General features: G+C 39.6%; 1 protein-coding gene across 1 annotated transcript; it reads right to left on the bottom strand.

Annotated features, from left to right (window-relative positions):
* Nucleotides 1–6,378: 6,378 nt before the first annotated feature.
* LOC107553764 (trichohyalin-like) lies at nt 6,379–15,052 on the bottom strand. Its single transcript, XM_016236075.1, has 4 exons — nt 14,902–15,052; nt 13,704–14,468; nt 7,862–10,684; nt 6,379–7,823 (listed from the first exon to the last, which is right to left on the bottom strand). The coding sequence occupies exons 1-4, from the start codon at nt 14,933–14,935 to the stop codon at nt 6,478–6,480; spliced, it is 4,968 nt and encodes a 1,655-aa protein (XP_016091561.1). The 5' UTR covers nt 14,936–15,052; the 3' UTR covers nt 6,379–6,477.
* Nucleotides 15,053–15,347: the final 295 nt, after the last annotated feature.

Below are 15,347 nucleotides of genomic sequence, written 5' to 3'. Positions count from 1 at the left end.
AGAACACGATGAGCGATACAGACATATATATATATATATATATATATATATATATATATACAGTGCCTTGCGAAAGTATTCATACCACTTCAATTTTTTTTTACATTTTGTTATGTTGCTGCCTTATGATAAACTTCTTTAAATTACTTTTTTTCCACATTAATCTACACTCCATACACCATACTGACAAAGCAAAAACAGAATTGTCACAACTTCGCAAATTTATAAAAATTAAAAAACTGAAATAAATATTTAGCTGAAGCACCTTAACAGTCTCAAGTCTTTTTTTGTTTGATGTGACAAGCTTTGCTCATTAGCATTTTGCAATTATCTGCCATTCTTCACCTCGCCTCTTCACCTCTCAAGCTCTGTCAGGAGGGATGGGGGCAGATGCACATTTTCAGGTTTCTCCAGAAATATTTGATTGGGTTCAAGCTCAGGCTGTGACTAGGCCACTCAAGGACATTCACAGAGTTGTCTATAAGCCACTCTTGCTGTGTGCTTAGGGTCATTGTCCTGTTGGGAGGTGAACCTTTGGACCAGTCTGAGGTTCTGAATGCTCTGGACTGGGATCTCTATATATTGCTGCACTGAGCGTTTCTTCTACTCTAACGAGTCCCTCAGTCCTTGCTGCTGAAAAACAGCCCCACAGTATGAGGCTGCTACCAGCACACTTTACTTTTGGGAAGGTACTCTGCAGGTGATGAGCGGAGCTGGTTTCCTTCAAACATGATGCTTAGAATTGAGGTTCATCAGACCAGAAAATCCTGTTTCTCAGAGTCTGAGGGTCCTTTAGGTGCTTTTTTGTCAATTCCAAGTGTGGTTTCATGTGTCTACACTGAAGAGAGGATTGAGTTTGGCCACACCGCCATAAAGCACAGATTGGTGGAGTGTTGAAGGGATGTTTGTCCTTCTGTAGATTTCTCCTATCTCCACATATGATGAGCTCAGCTAGAGTGACCATCAGGTTCTTGGTCACCATGATAACCAAAGCCCTTCTCCATCAATTCCTCAGTTTGGCCAGGAGGCCAGCTCTAGGAAGAGTCCTGGTTGTTTCAAACTTTTTCCATTAAGGGTAACAGAGATTACATGCTTCTGTGACCCTTCAATGAAGCAAAAAAATTTTCTGAACACTTCCACAGATGTGTGGCTTGACACAAACCTGTTTCTGAGCTCTACAGGCAGATAAGGGTATGAATAGACTTGTGTTCTACCCGCTTAAATGATAGAAGTACTTGTGCTGTCCAATAGGAATAGTCCACTTCAGTAAAATTCTGGGATCATTTACTTCATTTCCAGCGTTATCGTTGACATGATTGCAAAGATATTATTTAAACTGAGCTGGATGTTGACATCACTGAATTCAATGATGAACTGTCTTTAACTGAAAAATGAGTGTTTACTATTGTCATTTTGCATTATTGACACTATTTTCCTAATTAATGCTGTTCAGTTGCTTTGTCACAATCTGTATTGTTAAAAGCGCTATATAAATAAAGGTGACTTGACTTGACTTGAATACATATGCAATGGAATCATTTTAGTTTTTTATTTTTAATAAATTTGCAAAGATGTTAAAAAAAAATTTTTGTTGTTGCTTGACAATTATGGTGTATGGACTGATAGATTGATGTGGGGAAAAAACTAATTTAAAGCAGGTTAACATAAGGCAGCAACCAAACAAAATGTGAAAAAAATGAAGGGGTATGAATACATTCGCAAGGCACTGTAGTGGCTAGTGACTATATTGCAGAGTGGAAATGGCAAATAATCCTCTGCTTTCATCTAGTGGTTATAGTGGGAATATCATGACATTCATTTCAACAGTAATTGTATTTCTACCAGGTGGCACTGCAGACATCTTCCACTTAAGCGTGACAATTTTCCATGAATTATCTTTATAAGTAAAAATGAAAAGAAAAAACAAATGCAGATGAAATTACCTAACTAAAAAGTGAGCAGTATTACATGTGTCTGAAGAAAATGAGGCTACTAAAAAAACCAAAAAAAAACTACTTTTTCTACTGTTTGGGGTCAGCCATTAGAAGTTAAAGGGGATGTTATACAACACACTTTTCTTTTTCTCACCTTTTTGTCAATTTTTTCACCCCTGATGAGTTTGTATCTTTCCATGCCCAAGTTTAGTTAAAGGAACACTCCACTATTTAAAAAAAATAGGCTAATTTTCCAGCTCCCCTAGAGATAAACAGTTGAGTTTTACCATTTTTCGAATCCATTCAGCCGATCTCCGGGTCTGGCGGTAGCACTTTTAGCTGTAGCTTAGCATAGATCATTGAATCTGATTAGACCGTTAGCATCTCGCTCAAAAATGACCAAAGAGTTTCGATATTTTTCCTATTTAAAACTGGACTCTTCTGTAGTTAGTTCGTGTACTAAGACCGACGGAAAATGAAAAGTTGTGATTTTCTAGGCCGATATGGCTAGGAACTATGCTCTCATTCCGGCGTAATAATCAAGGAACTTTGCTGCCGTACCATGGGTGCAGCAGGCACAATGATATTACGCAGCGCCTGAAAATAGTCCCCAGCACGCTCCCTGTACAAGCAGGTGGTCACGTTGGTTATGTTGGCAGAAGTTAGCCTATTTTCAGGCGCTGATGATCTAGATTCAATGATCTATGCTAAGCTACAGCTGAAAGTGCTACTGCCAGACCCGGAGATCGGCTGAAATCTCAACTGTTTAACTCTAGGGGAGTTGGAAAATGAGCCTATTTTCAAAAATAGTGGAGTGTTCCTTTAATGGTCTTTTGGTCATTGACTTAAGAAGTTTTCTGTTGGAGTTAGTCTCATGTGCTAGAATACAGGGGGGCACCAACACTGATCTTGCATACCCCACAGCAAATGTGCAGTTGTGCCCCTGGATGGAGTCTCCAGAACGCATGCTGTTAAGGCTCTTTCACACGGAACGCAGCATGCGGTAAACCTGCATGGCTCACGTTCACCCGGTCCGCCCTTTGAACACAAGAGGCTCTCCAGATGAACGCACAGTTTGCAGAGAAGCATTTCAGTTGCTCACAGTGGACTGACTTAAAGAGATGGTAACACTTTATAATAACTTTCATTAATAAATCCTTAACAAACATTATGTATTGCTTAACGGATCATTAGTTCATATATTCACATCTAGAAATGTGAAATAATGTGCTTGTTAATGTTGACTAATACATGTATTAAACATTACCTAATAACTAACATTTCATGTAAATTAAAATGCTTACAAATGTCATTAAACTTCTAATTCATATATGCACATCTTGAAAATCTACAAATGATTTTAACAGATGTTATACAGTGATTAAAAGCTTTTGTTAATGCACAACACCTTTGCTGCTGTTGAGGTGTGATACGGGACAGGTTTGGTGGTATGGGTAGGTTTAAGGTTGGGTAAGTGGTAAACAAGTGTACAGGGGTCAATTTGATTACTATAAGGGAACACACTTCAATCTGTTTATATTGCATTGCAAGTATTTTCTTTAAAAAAATTGTTTTCCCCCTCCTGTTGATGTATGACTCAAGGAATATTCTGTTTTCTGATACACAATAGTATACTAATATAAGTGTTGAGGTGATAAAAACATGTTTTGCACCCAAATTACAATGTGTGATATGTCTTTACCAAGCATTTAGCTAAACTTAACTAACCACTCCTTACACAAACATTGTTAAAGTAGCTAAAAGTCCAGTGCCAATAAAGATACTAAAAAATAGTAAATGTTCATAAACATTTACAAATGATGAATAGTCTCCACTTTAGATTGGGTACTGCAAAAACAAAAAAAAATGATTTGTAAAGATTGGGTGAATTCCGATCATTTGGGACACTTTTTGCCATCAAAATGACTGCTCATAAAGGTACTAATGATTAGTAAATGTTTATAAACATTTACAATTGATGAATAGTTTCCACTTGTCTTGCCCTGAAAGACAGCGGAGACCAGGACAACTAGATGAGCCCCAGATACAGATCCCCTGTAAAGACCTTGTCTCAGACGACCACCGGGACAAGACCACAGGAACCAGATGAGTCCTCTGCACAATGTGACTTTGCTGCAGCCTGAAATTGAACTGCTGGTTTTGTCTGGTCAGAGGAGAACTGGCCCCCCGACTGAGCCTGGTTTCTCCCAAGGTTTTTTCTCCATTCTGTCACCGATGGAGTTTTGATTCCTTGCCGCTGTCACCTCTGGCTTGCTTAGTTGGGGACACTTCATTTCCAGCGATATTGTTGACTTGAAAAATGAGTGTTTACTATTGTCATTTTGCATTATTGACACACTATTATCCTAATTAATGCTGTTCAGTTGCTTTGACACAATCTGTATTATTAAAAGCGCTATATATATAAAGGTGACTTGACTTGACTTGACTTTAGATTGGGTACTGCAAAAACATTAACAAATTATTAATAAATGGTTTAAGATGTGCAAATAGTAAAAGTCAGCACAACAAACAAAGACCAAATATATGACCTTTACAGACTGTGATTAGGAGCTAATGAATATATTAACATGAATAGTTTGTGAAGTGTCTATAAGCTATATTTTCACAATATTTGTAAATGTAAAAATGAGCATTAGCTAATATGTGAACTGAAGTTTAATGACATTTGTAAGCATTCAAAAGTAGAGGAGAGTGGGGACGGTCGCAACATGTCTTATTTCTTTAATCAGCCTCTTGACCTTCCTGGATGAAATCAGGCACATGTGACCATTCCTTCTAAAAATAATAATTTTCATGGTAAAAAAAAAAAGAATTTATTTTAATCATCAGATTTTTTTTGTCATACTGTCAAACTTGTCAAACATATGATTTACGTATATCTGTGTTTTCTTAGTTTCTAATAGGCATAGTTAGCATGTGTCAAAGATATTGAGTCAAGCTAATATACCAAGTTTTGTCACGGCTGTCAGTGTGGGGACAGTTGCAACGCGTTGTTGCAATGCTGTCCCTTACCACGCCATTGATGTAAGAGCTTGCCATAACATTGCATAATTGTAATTTTATGGATTAATAAAGAACTCCTTTAAATAGTTAGGCCTATATACCAGACATATTTGGATGAACCCTTTTCACAGACTGTCGACACCTTTGCGCAATAATGAACTTTGTAAATGTGTCTGTTAGTAAACATGTTCTGTTACACATGCTGCATTTGGAAACTTTTCATGCAGTCATACTAAAACAATGTGATTAGAAGGAGAAACATGAATGGAGTGAATGTTTTACACCCGAACATATAAAATCTTCAGCACTGCTTGATCTGATCTGACCAAAAGAGAAATGGGCATATGGTAATTGCTGTGAATTTAGGCTAATTAGAATTGTCAAGAGGTTTTATCATCCATTAGAGATAGCTGGATTCACTATACATACAATAAGCATGGCAATGAATGCACAACAGTCTAGTGGCTGAAGAGGTGACCAGAGTGGTTGAAGTTTATGCTGGTGAAATGATGTTCGTGTTCATTACCTTAAAAGGCTATAGTGCAGATAATGACTAGAAAACCTAAAATAACAATTAATGGACAAATGAAAGGACTCGACTAATGCACTCAGACACACTTTCAGTTAGATTGCATATTATTTTCCTCTAATTGAAGTGTTTCCCTAAAATCTAACAACGTGGTCTGATAAAATAACATCTCTACTTGATGTCATAAGTGATAAATTATAGATTCTTTCAAACGGCTTGGAAATAGACCCCCTGCAGACAGATACAAATGTTGTGGGGGAAAATGAAACGCTGCTGAGGGACTATTTTCCAACATTTCACTCATCTAACGACTCACGTAATGGCGAGGCGGAGGAATATCCGATGCCATCACGCAATTACCTCAGATTATATGTAAGCGTTTGGGTTTGCTGTCTGAGGGCCATAAAAGAAAATTCCATTTCAAATGTGTTTTTCACTCGATGGAAAGAGTTTCTCTTTCAGACGAAACAGACCCCCTTTTTTAAAGGTAATAATTTACCTGTCAGAATCGCAGCGGAAGCACAGCAAGACGTCACTTCACTGAGGCACTAATGGAATATCCATTCTGTTTATGTTTCGGAGAATCCCTGAAAATGCTTGAATGATTGTTAAATGTAACTCATTGAGCGTCTTTATATCTTTCCAATTCTCGCAACACATTATGAGGAGCGCGGCTAAATCTTAAAGATTAATTTTTCAGACTGAAATAATAGTTACAAATATGTCTGTTTACTTGAGGCGGTTTGGAAATGAATCATGTACTTTACCTCATTGTATAGTATTAAAAACTGAGAAAAGAGCGTTTGCATGCATGACTTGCTGTAACTCTTTTGTACAAAAACAAATATTTAATTCTAAACGAAAGTGGTTTGAAAATGGTTTATTTTCAGATAAAGCCAAGAATGTCAAGACAATCTGTTGGATTTATCATAATTTAAATATCATTCACAGTCATAAAGGCTCAGTTTAAATCCTTAACGCTCATTTTCAGCCGACTTTGTAGTATTGTCCACTTTTTACTCCCAGCATCTCCTCCACCTTCTCCAGCAACTTCACCACATCAGATTCCCGGTGTCCATTGCCAAGCACATGGCATCTATCCCCACACTTTCGAACCAGCCGCTCCAGGTCGCTGTTTCTCTTAATATGCTGCTGGACGCTCTCTCCTAATGTTTCCCCCCAGGTGAGCAGAACAATAGTGTGCCTCCACGATGCTTCTCCTAGCGCAGACATGGTACGTTCCACCTCACACCTGTACGGACCAGTGAAGGATACGTAAGCAGGAATCACCAGGATGAAGGCGTGTGGTCCAGGTTGGCACAGAGAGACACTTTGAGAGAGATGTTTTTGAAATATGTCTTTACTGTCAGATGCCGATCTCCATTTCAGGCCCTGAGGCTCTACGAGAGTGAGCTGCCTGCCGGATATCTCTCCCCTCCAAGGGTTGCTTCTTTCTGCATCAGGCCCCACGATGGTGCATCTCGCTGGGTGACGGGACGACCAGGAGTCTCCTAAAAGCATCAGCCTCAGCTCAGACACAGGCCAGGGTGTATGTAGGGCAGGTTGGAAACTGGTGCTTGAAGATTCAAAGAAGTCTTCCTCACTTTCGCCATCAGAATTGTCACTCTCACCATCTTTCCCTTTTTGCTTGGACTCCAGTGTTCGTTTAACCCTTTGATTCTTTACCAATCGGTTATTTGCACAGTTAATAGTAGCCAACTCCAGTTGCTCTTCACTTCTGGTGTCTTTTGCATCACAAACGCCACCATCCACTCCTACTTCTTGATGCATTCGATGGATGTCTTCGGGTTCAATTCGTTTCCCATTAAATTCAGCGCTGTTTGTCAATCGCTGATACCCTGAGAATGACTCTTTGCGAAAATACTTCTCCCATTTCTCAAGTTCTTCTCGCTTCTTCTTCACCTTGTCTTGTTCATTATTTAGTGCCAGAATTTTGCTGTCCAATTGGTTTTGACATTCTTCAAGCTTTTTCTCTCTTTCATCTAGTGTTGTTTTCTGGAGCTCTAGCATTTGTGTTTTGTTCTCAACATCGCTCGCTTTCTTTTTCAGATCTAATTCTTGGTTCTGCAAAAGTTTGTGTTTATCCGTCATGTCTTTATCTCTCATAGCGAGCTCTGATTCCTGTTGGCGCAGGTCTGTTTCTCTGGTATCTAAAGAGCATTCTCTGTCTTTCAAAACATCCTGCTGTTTCTTGAGACTGTGCAACATGTCTTCATGCTGTTGTTCCCTATTTTGCATGACTTGCTGTCTTTTCTCCAAATAGATTTCTTCACTCTTCAGCTTCTGCACTCTTTGAGAAAGTGCTTCTTCGCCTTTTATCAGCTCTTGCTCCCTTTTTCCTAACGCTTCTATATGTTTTTCATCTCCTCTTTCTTCATTGCATTCTTTCTTTTGTAGGCCTCTATGTTTGCATCAAACTCTTCTTCTAGATGTTTTAGTTGAGCAGCAGCTTCTTCGGTATTTGCTTGAATGCTGTTTTCCAGCTTTTCTATTTCTCTTCCATGTTTTTTGTTGATGTTTTGCAGCAGTCTGTCCATTTCATTGTCTTTCTCCATGTCTTTTTGGTTTAATTTGGTTATTTCAGCATCTTTTGTCAGTAGTTCTTCCTCTAAATGTTTTTGTTTAGCTGCACTTTCCTCGACATATGTCTTAATACTCTCTCTTAACTTTTCAACCTCTTTCTGTTTTTTGCTAACGTTTTCTCGCATTGTGTTCATTTCTCTGTCTTTTTCCATGTCTCTCGCTCTTAACTGGATTATTTTGTTGTCTTTTATTTTGAATTCTTCCTCTAAATGCTTCAATTGAGCAGCACTTTCTTTAATATTCGACTGCATGCTGTCTTTTAATTTTTCAGCATCCTGCTGTTGGCTAATAATATTTTTCTTAAGTGTGTGAATTTCTGTGTTTTTCTCCAGGTCTCTTTGTCCTAATTTGGTTATTTTCTCTTCTTTTATTTCCAGCTCTTCCTCTAAATGCTTGCGTTTAGCTGCACTTTTTTCAATATGTGCTTCAATATCATCTCTTAACTTTGCAATGTCTTTCTGTTTTTCGTTAATGTTTTGCCTAAGCATGTCAATCTCTCGTTCTTTCTCCTGGTCGCTTTGTCTTAATTTTTCGTTTTCGTCATCTTTTACCTTCAGTTCTTCCCGTAAAAGTTTTAGTTGTACTGCATTTTCTTCAATTCTGTCTTCTAAGTTTTCAATATCAGTTTGTTTTTCGCTAATGTTTTGCTTTAGTTTGTGAGTGTCTTTGTCTTTCTCCAGGTCTCTTTGTTTTAATTTGTCTATTACAATTTCTTTTGCTTTCAACTCCTCCCTCAAAACTTGAAGTTCAGCTGCGTGTTTTTCCGTATTTGCCTGCACAGTGTCTTTTAACTTATCTATATCCCTCTGTTTTTCGCTAATGTTTTGCTTCAGTGTCTCAATTTCTTGCACTTTTTTCTGGTCTCTTTGTCTTAATTGAACTATTTCATTATCTTTTTGCTGAAGTTTCTCTTGCGTTTCAGCATTTCGATGTAGCTCCTTTTCTTTCTCTCTCATGGTTCGCTCTATTTCCTCATCTTTCCCTACGAGTTTATCAATGAGAGTGTTGTATTTCTCCACAGTTTCTGCATGCATTTCTCTCTCGGCTTCTGTTGTTTTCACTTGCTTTTGATAGGACATCCGTAGCTGCTCCATCTCTTTGGTCATCATCTCTATCACCTCTCTCAGCTTGTCCATCTCTTTCTCTCTCTTCTCAGCTTGTTCACTGAATCTCTCGCTTTGTTCTCTTTCTCTGCCCTCAGCGTTCAGTTTCACCCCCTCGATTTCTCTTAAAAAAATTTCAGTTTCATTGTCCTTTACTTTCAGTTTATTCTCCATCTCTTGCTTTTGCCAAACAGCCTCTTCTTCATACCTGCATTGTGATGCATCCATCTCTTTTTGAGTTTCCTCAACCTTTCCTCTCATCCTATCATTATCTTTCTCAGCGTCCAACAGTTTGCTTTGAAGTTCATTTATCTCATCCAGGTGTGCGTGCTGAATCTCAGCCTCGCTCTCTTTCCATTCTTGCTCTTTCTCGGCACCCATGCGCTCCATTTCCAGCAGTTTCATCTGAAGTTCTTCCACTTTCTCTTTAAGTTCTTCCCCCTCTCGCTCTCTCTCCTCTAATCTCATCAGCAGTTGCTCTTTCTCTTTCAGTGCCTGATGGAGAGTCACCATGACTTTGCTGATTTCAGCGCTCAGCTCTTGTATCTCTCGCTCCTTGTCTTCCGTCAACCACGCCATCCTCTCCTCCAGCTCACCCATCACGCTTCTCCTGTCATCTTCGCCTCGGTACAGCACCTCTTCCCTCTCAGTCTTCCCAGGAGATTGTACTTTGTCTTTTTTGCGTCTTTCGAAAAACCACCGAATGCTCCTGACCTCTCGTTCCTTCATCTTCTTCAGTTCTTCCTCCTGCCGTTGAAGCTTCTCGCTAAACTCCTTGACCTTCAGCTGGAATTTCTCATTCTTTTGTCTTCCTAAGTCTTGAATCTCATGCACTAGTGGTGAGAAGGCCTCGCAACGATTTCTCGCCACCATCTTCTCGATCTTCTCCAGAAGTTCCGTTATCTGTGTTTTGGAATTCCAAGATTCCAAACAAGAGTTGCTGCTGATGACGTGGAACCTGTTTGAACATCGTTCCACCAACCAACGAAGATCCTTTCCTCCTCCTTGGATGTGCTGCTCGATGGTGACTCCCTCTCGTAGCTGGTCGCCCCTCGTGAATAAAAGAAGCGTATGTCTCCAAATTGCCTCTCCCAAAAGCTCCAAGTGCTCCCGCACTGACTGTGCTTGGACAAGCGCGTCCACTCTCAACGCCAGTAGAAATGCATGAGGTCCAGGAGGACACAGTGTCACGCTCAGTCCAATCTCTCGCTTCACTCTCTCTGGAGTTAATCCCTCCGGTCCACCCTCCCATCCGGGCACATCCACCACCATCACCAGTCGGTTAGAAACCTCCGTCTGCTGTCTCGAGCACTCCTCTGTGGCTGCTCTGCTTTGAAAGTATCCCGGTCCTCCAAGGATGGCGTTCCCAGCGGAGCTTTTCCCCGTCTCCCTCTCTCCCAGCAGAACCAGTCTCAGCTCCGGGAGACGCCGTGAGCCTCTGGAGAAGAGATTCCTCTCATCCAGGTCTTCAGTTTGTGGATTATCATCTAGCAGAGACAGGAGAAACAATACACACAAAAAAGAAAATAAATAAATGAAGCTTTTAGTTGTAAATAATGGCTTTTGTTGAAATATTATTAAGCTACAATATTATTATTATTTTTATTATTAAGTGTGTTTGTCAAACAAAGGTAACTACATCACTTTGAAAATGTATTATGTAGGCCTCTATTAAGATCTTACAAAATTGTAGTGTTTGCATGCATTGAGATCACACATAGAATTTACATAATTGCATTTCTAGTGGACTGTACTGTTTTTAATGTAAATAGACAAAAATATAATTCAGAGATGTGTTTAACTGATGTACAGTATTTAACTGATGTACAGTATCACCTGCATTTTAGAACATATTTTACCATTTTTGTCTTGTATTAACATTAAATATCTTATATTGTGTTTTGTTAATTGACTTTTGTTATTTATTCCATTTTCACCTTGAAAATAGCCTTGCTGCTGAAATTACATTATAAATTAATTAATTCCATAATTGGCGTTTACATAATCATTCACTTTAAGGGCCCTATCAGACACCCGGCGCAATGCGGCGCCAGGCACGACGCAAGTGTTTTTTGCTAGTTTCAGTCATAGACTGTATAAAAACATGGATGTAGTGTCCGTGACGTCACCCGTAGTTTTCTGAAGAGCGTTTTTGAAGCTCAAAGTGGGCAGAGCCGGCCATCACCATCTTGGCAGCGCGTCACTCCCGGATAATTGAAAATGGGCAAAAAGGCGGGAGCTGGTTGCTGAAACCACGCCCACCTAGCTCAACGGTGGTGACAGCAGCGGCAATCCACCTGTCACTCAAGTGGCCACGCCCTTAATTATGCAGAACTTTAAGGCTTAATATAATTTAAATGGATGACTTATAAAAAAAATGCACCCCCCTCACAGTTGTCATGAAGGGCAAATTAGCTATATAGACCAAAATCATTTTTTGAACCAGGCTGTAAATATGTTTTTTTCTGCCTTAAAGTTGGCCATTTTAGCATGGGGAGGCTATGGGATTGACTCCCTTTTGCAGCAAGCCTCTAGCGGCCAGTTGACGAATTACAGTTAAAGTCACTTCCGCGCTGGCTTCATGAGAGAGAGCAGGAGGTTGCCGCTTGGTTTCAGGCCGATGCAGTTGTCATTTTCACGTCCTGCGCCACGTTGTTTACATAGCAAATGCATTTGTGCGCCCATGGGCGTGCTGATCTTGAAACGAGGTGTGTTCAGGCGCATTGCTATTTTGAGGCAACTGAAAATATACTGACGAACAAAAACCTGGTCTAAAGAGTGCACTAGAGTGCACCTGGTCTAAGAGTGCACTAGTAATATGTGCCTATAGGTGGGTGCACAACGCACGTACACTTTGCTTATAACACACACAGGGATGCGCAGCAGCACACAAACATTTTTAAAAAATGAAAAATTACATTCCGCCATGTAAATAGCAAACTCGCCATGGCGCGAGCGCAACTGGCTTTTAAATGGAATGGGAGATGAGACTCTGATTGGTTTATAGCACGTTACGCCCAAAACACACCCATTACTCTAAGAGAATAGGGACTACCCTTTTAGACCATGCGCCGGGCTTGCCGACCATTTTTCCCATCCTTAAACTAGCAAAAGTGGATTCGGACACACCCTAAGTGCAATTGCGCCGTGCGCCTTAGACCATGCGTTTAGATCGTTAAAATAGGGCCCTGAATGTATTTTTGTTATTTTTTTTGAGGAATTTTTTATTTTTATTTTTTAAAGTAAACATCTCCAAAAAAATAAAAAATACCATGAATACTATACATGTTTTTTGTGAGATTATTATTATTTTAATTTATTTACTTTTTTATTTTTATTTATTTATTTTTGCATTATATGGAAAATTGCTGCATTAACAGTTTTGTGTGTGTGTGTGTGTGTTTTACAGAAAGAAATAGGTGAATGTACATACAAACTTGGAGCAACATGAAGTGAGTAAATCATGACAAATTATTTATTTCTGTGTGATGATTTTGTGGAGAAAAGATATGTCCTGTACACTGCTGCAGTTTGCAGAATTCTTTATTTATTGAAACAAGTTTTTGATCTTATAACCTTCAATCTTTGCTGTTGAAAATGCTGTAATTTCAATAAATATAAGGGTTTCTGAAAGATACAGCATTGTACAGAACTTCCAACGTGGTTCTCATGATTATGAATGTTAAAATTGTGTTTACAAGGGCTGGAAAAGGCATGAAAATTAATAGAAGTAATGGACATTTCTGGAGTGAATGTAAATTTTTGTAGTTACGCTCTGCTCTAAAATATTTCATCAGCCAGTGTTTGGTAAAATGTTTGAGTGAATCATTCTTTTGTGAGTGAATCATTCTTAGAACCAAATCAAAGAAACTGTTTGATTTTTGACAAACCATTTTAGAAATTGAATCTGAATAGATAATTTGGCAATTGGAATTAATCAAAAAAATCTTCTAAGTCTAAAAAGATCATGGAAAATCCAGTGTTGTCAGACAGTTGGAACCTATTGTTCAATTGTTCATCTCTAGAGAAACATTTATGCAAGTATCTCAAACTCACAGTTAGAAAATAGCTCTGACTTCCACTCAATACAATAATATACAATCTGTCTCTGTTGAAATGAAAGAACTACAAAAAAAGTGATTTTGTCTTATTTTACTTCAATCAAGATACATGACATTGTTTTCTGAAGTTTATGCTTAAAACAAGAAAACAACTGTCAGTGGGTTTAAAACAATACACTTGTTTTGCCTTTGAGTTAATTTTTCATACCGCATTAGCAGTTATGTTTTCTTGTTTTAAGCACAAATTCAGTGCATTTTGGTAAATTTTAGGCTTAAACTCATGACATTTTGCATCACAAGTAAATGTATATCTTGTTTGAGCCTTAATTCTCTGTCATTTTGACCTGAAACAGTATTTTAATGTTAACAATTGCGTTCATCTGAATAAGGATAGTAGAAAAGTAGAAATACTAAGGAAGAACATCACTTTTAATAGTCTACTCACTCATCAGCACGCCTCTGATGCTTCCTCTGTGCGTCTGCGCCTCCATCAGCCTCTGTTTTTTCCTCCTTTCTCGTGCCCTCCGTTTGCTCTCCACCTCCAGCTCCAGAAGCAGCAGATCTGTCTCATAATATCTCCCCCCTCTCTCTTCCATCAGTTTATGCATCTTCCTCATCAGTTCCTTCACCTGTGATCCATCGTCAACGCGCCGCTTGTTCTCCAAAACGTGGAACCTGTTTCCGCATCGTTCCAGGAGCATCTGGAAGGCCTTGCCGCCGTTTCGAATCCTCTGTTCGATGGGAACGGAGCCCAGTTCATCCCCTCGGGTGAACAGCACCAGCGTGTGATCCCACACCGCTTTGCCCAGCAGTTCCAGATGCTCCTCGATCTGCCGATGGTAGTCGGCTGTCACTGATGTACAGGATCTCACCACTAGAAGGACGGCGTGGGGACCTGGTGGACACAAGGTCATGCTTCGCTTCGTTTCTCTCCTCACCCAACCGGGAGTCCCATTCACAGAATAGTACCATTCCCAGCCTGGGGTGTCCACAACTGTGACGCGCCTTCCTGCCACGTCGCCTCGCCTCTTCACGCACTCTTCGGTCGGTTTGCCTGTCTCAAACCCTCCCGCCAGGCCTAGGATGGTGTTTCCCACTGAGCTTTTCCCAGCTCCTTTGCGGCCTAGTAAAACCAAGCGAAGTTCAGGAAGAGAAGACGGCTGGTGACTCAGACTTCCTCCATTAGCTTCAACTGCCTGTGGCCTCTTGTCTGTGAGAGAAAGGTAATGTTTGGTGTCATGTCACTGTCTTTTAATTGTGAGACAAAGCCTGAATTACCCCAAAAGGTATGTACAGACCTAAGCCATACTTAAAAAATATCTGAGTTTTATTGCATTAAATAACAAAATTTCACAGCAAATGTCAAACAAACACAGATTTAAAGAAAAACAAAAAGCTATTTGTTGCTGTGACAAGATATAGTGTTGAAAATGAGGAAAGTAAGTATTGTGACACACTTTGTTGGTTTAGTGAAGAATAAAGATCCCGCAGCATTTTAGATATTCAGATTTGCTTGCTTTTGATATTTGATATGACCACTTGCTTTGATATTTTGTCTAATGCAATGACATTCATGTTTCCTCATTTGTGTGCATGTCCATATATGTCTACATCTATTTCAATCATGATCATACTTATCTCACCCAAGAATGAGGGATCCTCGCTCTGCGTTTCCATCTTTGTCCGTCTGTCTTCGTTCTCCTTGGTTCTTCCTCTTAAGCTATATTTTTGACATCAACATCGTTTCATACCTCAATAACTTTTAGACATAAGCGATTGACTTCATGCCATGCATGGAACAACAGTAGAGCGGAACAGAGCGCTGACCGTGAAAGCTTGATCACGTGACCTGTGGTTTTCTGTAACTCGCATAGGAAGCACCGTCTACTGCTCGCATGGGTATATGGCGGAAATCAAAGAGGAACCTTGTGGTCAGTGTTGCTCATGCCATATGTGCTTTAACTTACTCGATATCATGATGCTTTGTTTTGAATCAGTATTTGGTGCTCAGGAAGGTTCAATTGTGTCGAATGCATCAGGGGGAGTGTCTTGATCAGATAAAAACACACACACACACACACACACACAC

Source organism: Sinocyclocheilus grahami, unplaced genomic scaffold, assembly GCF_001515645.1.
Source record: "Sinocyclocheilus grahami isolate Dianchi unplaced genomic scaffold, SAMN03320097.WGS_v1.1 scaffold481.1, whole genome shotgun sequence".
NCBI lineage: Eukaryota > Metazoa > Chordata > Actinopteri > Cypriniformes > Cyprinidae > Sinocyclocheilus > Sinocyclocheilus grahami.
The sequence above is the reverse complement of the archived record's forward strand: the minus strand, read 5'-3'. Positions and strand labels throughout refer to the sequence as shown.

Coding starts and splice junctions, on each gene's coding strand:
- LOC107553764 (XM_016236075.1), bottom strand. CDS start 14,935: ATGGAAACGCAGAGCGAGGATCCCTCATTCTTGG. Junction 14,469..14,901: donor CGAGGATCCCTCATTCTTGG/GTGAGATAAGTA, acceptor TTTCTCTCACAG/ACAAGAGGCCACAGGCAGTT. Junction 7,824..7,861: donor AGAGGAGATGAAAAACATAT/AGAAGCGTTAGG, acceptor AGCTGATAAAAG/GCGAAGAAGCACTTTCTCAA.